This window comes from Ixodes scapularis, unplaced genomic scaffold (genome assembly GCF_016920785.2).
Source record: "Ixodes scapularis isolate PalLabHiFi unplaced genomic scaffold, ASM1692078v2 PGA_scaffold4__175_contigs__length_147842914, whole genome shotgun sequence".
In the NCBI taxonomy this organism is placed as follows: domain Eukaryota; kingdom Metazoa; phylum Arthropoda; class Arachnida; order Ixodida; family Ixodidae; genus Ixodes; species Ixodes scapularis.
In genome coordinates this window covers 4,403,527-4,406,104 of record NW_024609879.1, presented here as the reverse complement: position 1 = coordinate 4,406,104, position 2,578 = coordinate 4,403,527, and the positions used below count along the sequence as shown (strand labels likewise).

The window sequence follows — 2,578 nt, the reverse complement described above, 5'->3', positions numbered from 1 at the left end:
CCTGGCCACCGTGTATACCAATCTATGCAGGTGAGCAAATAGGTTGATCTTTGAGATGGTGATAGGGACCCCACTATGTCCGTGAGCACATGCTTAAAACATGCGTTAAGCAGCGGGAGTGACTGAAGCAGCACACTTATGTGTCAGTCTACGCACATTGGCACTAAACAAATCTGCAAGTCCTGAGATGAACATCGGCATTGATTGTGGGTCAGGCGTAATGCTCAAGAGCCGCTGCATTGCTCGGATGCCAGGGTGGCTTGAATTGTGAAGGAGGTGAAACAGTGCACTTGTAATTAGATTGTACATATGTTCGGGGAATGTTACATGTGCTGCTGTTAATGAAATATGCATGCAGAGTTGGACAAGCCGCAATAATCACGACTTTGAAAAGCAGCCAAACCAAAAACCTTGTACCAAGAATAATTCAGATCTCTATTATGCTTTGAATATATCTGAGACTCCCCAGATCATTTCCTTTATGCATGTTCTTTCGTCCCAGTTTGAGTGTTGAGCATGTCAGGTAATGCTACAATGATCACAATGTGGAAATATACTCAAGTCATTAAAAAAAAGTATATTCATTCACAAAAAAATCAAGTCGCAAAGTCAGGATTTCCTCGGAACACTTTAAGATTTAGATTTAGACCTACCTTGGTTCCAAAGCGGCCACGCTTTGCTGTGGCCGCTTTGGAACCAAGGTAGAGAGAGTAGTGCGGCTGCGTTTCTGCTCTGCTCTCTGCACCTTGGTTCTAGGAGCGGCAACCACGTAGCATCACGGTAGGCTCCAATGATACTTGCCGCACGCTCAGATATTCCCTCTCATACAGTTCGCGATAGTACCATCTCAAACAGCACAACACAGCAGGGCCGCACAGGCACAGAAGCCAGCCATACCAAACTGTTCAGTTTGCGGAAAAGTATTTCGCAAGGGCGTTCCTAACTTCCACTCCTGATGGCTCCTCCACGCTGGTGAAGCGGACTGGCTGGGGCCGGTTCTTGTCGTCGCTCTGCACCGTGTCGAGCCAGTTCTCTCACAGCGATCATTTAGCTGCTCACATATGTTGTGGAGCACGCAGCACGCGAGAACAATGGTGTTCACACTCTCGATGTCTGATTCCAGTCCCTTGTGAAGGATTCGAAACCGCGCCTTGGATTCGAAACCGCGCCTTGAGCCGACCACATGCGTTCTCTACGACTCTCCTGGTACTGGAGAGACGGTAGTTAAAAGCCCGTGTGGGGGACCCAACACTACCAGGCTGCGGGAAGGGTTTCATCATGTGGCACTGCAGAGGGAAAGCCTGATCTGCGAGAAGGACAGGGCCAACAGAGATCACTTCAAAGGTTTTGGCTTCTGACTGAAACAGATCGCCAGCCAGGACGCCCGGAAGCCGTGAGCGCTGGAATACAGCCGAGTCGTGATTCCTCCCAGGTTATCCAACGTTTGTGTACAGGAACCTGTATGCGTGGTCGGCTACAGCCAAAAGAATGGTGGAATACCACCCCTTATAATAGTCTGAGGCATGATCCTTCGGAGGGCACACCTCGAGGTGGCAGCCGTCCAAGGCGCCCACCCCTTGAGGGAAGCCTGGAACTGCTGCAAATTGGCGCAGGTGTTCAGCCATGTCATTGGGTCGAGGGAACTTGACAAACCGTGGTTCAATGCGCTGCACCAGAACTCCACAAAATTCTCTGAAAATTATGTTGACGGATGACCGGCTGACGCCGAAAAGATTTGCGACGGTTCTGTCTTCTGCCGAGGTCGCCAGGCGATACAAGGCAATAGCCACAGGCTTCTCCAGAGGGATAGCTTGACGCATGTTGGTGTTGTTTCGTCTCATACACTCGCATACGCTTACTACGTACCGGAAGGTGCTGCGGTCTAGACGGAAGTTCTCCCTAAACGTGCTCTCAGGAAAGTATGGGAGCGTTGTCTCGTACCAAGACCTGGCACTGGCATACGCCCACACATGCCGCTCGCGGGAGCAGAGTCGCGCAGCCGCTAGCACAAGCCGGTTGCGCCGTCTCTCAGCGCGTTTCTGCTCTGAGAGCAGTTCGTCGATCTCGGCGAGTACACTTTGCTCCAGCATACGTCGCCGTTGAAGCACGGCTTGATGAGCGGCGAACATCGACCAGAAGTTGCATTCGTCCTCATCGTCCAGCACAGGATTGTTGAGGGTGCTCAACGCCATTCCACGTTACGGCGTGCAGATGCAAACCTCACTGACGGAGGGGAATACAATACACAGCAACGTGGCTCCGACGAAGATACGAAGCACGTGAGACCAAAGCGACAGAAACAAAGCCGGTCAATGGTCAACCTGAGCTACCCTACCTGAGCGAACCGGAAGCCGGAAGCGATGGATTGTTTCGGCTGTCGTGTCGGCTAACCAATTTAAAGCAGTCGATCACTACCAGTGTTAGCAGGCTGACTTTGTATTTTACCGACAGCTGAACAGCTAAACGAACATATTTGACCACGAACTGTCTTAAATAACCACAAACTGATTATAACTTGAATCAACTTTTGAAACTAATGTATTTTTTTTTTTTTTTTAAAGTTCAGTCGCATAAATTA

General features: G+C 50.1%; 1 protein-coding gene across 1 annotated transcript; it reads right to left on the bottom strand.

The window, feature by feature from the left end:
- Window positions 1-1,433: 1,433 nt before the first annotated feature.
- LOC120840503 lies at window positions 1,434-2,192 on the bottom strand. The gene has a single exon (XM_040211087.1). It carries the CDS (start codon window positions 2,190-2,192, stop codon window positions 1,434-1,436), a length of 759 nt encoding a protein of 252 aa, XP_040067021.1.
- Window positions 2,193-2,578: the final 386 nt, after the last annotated feature.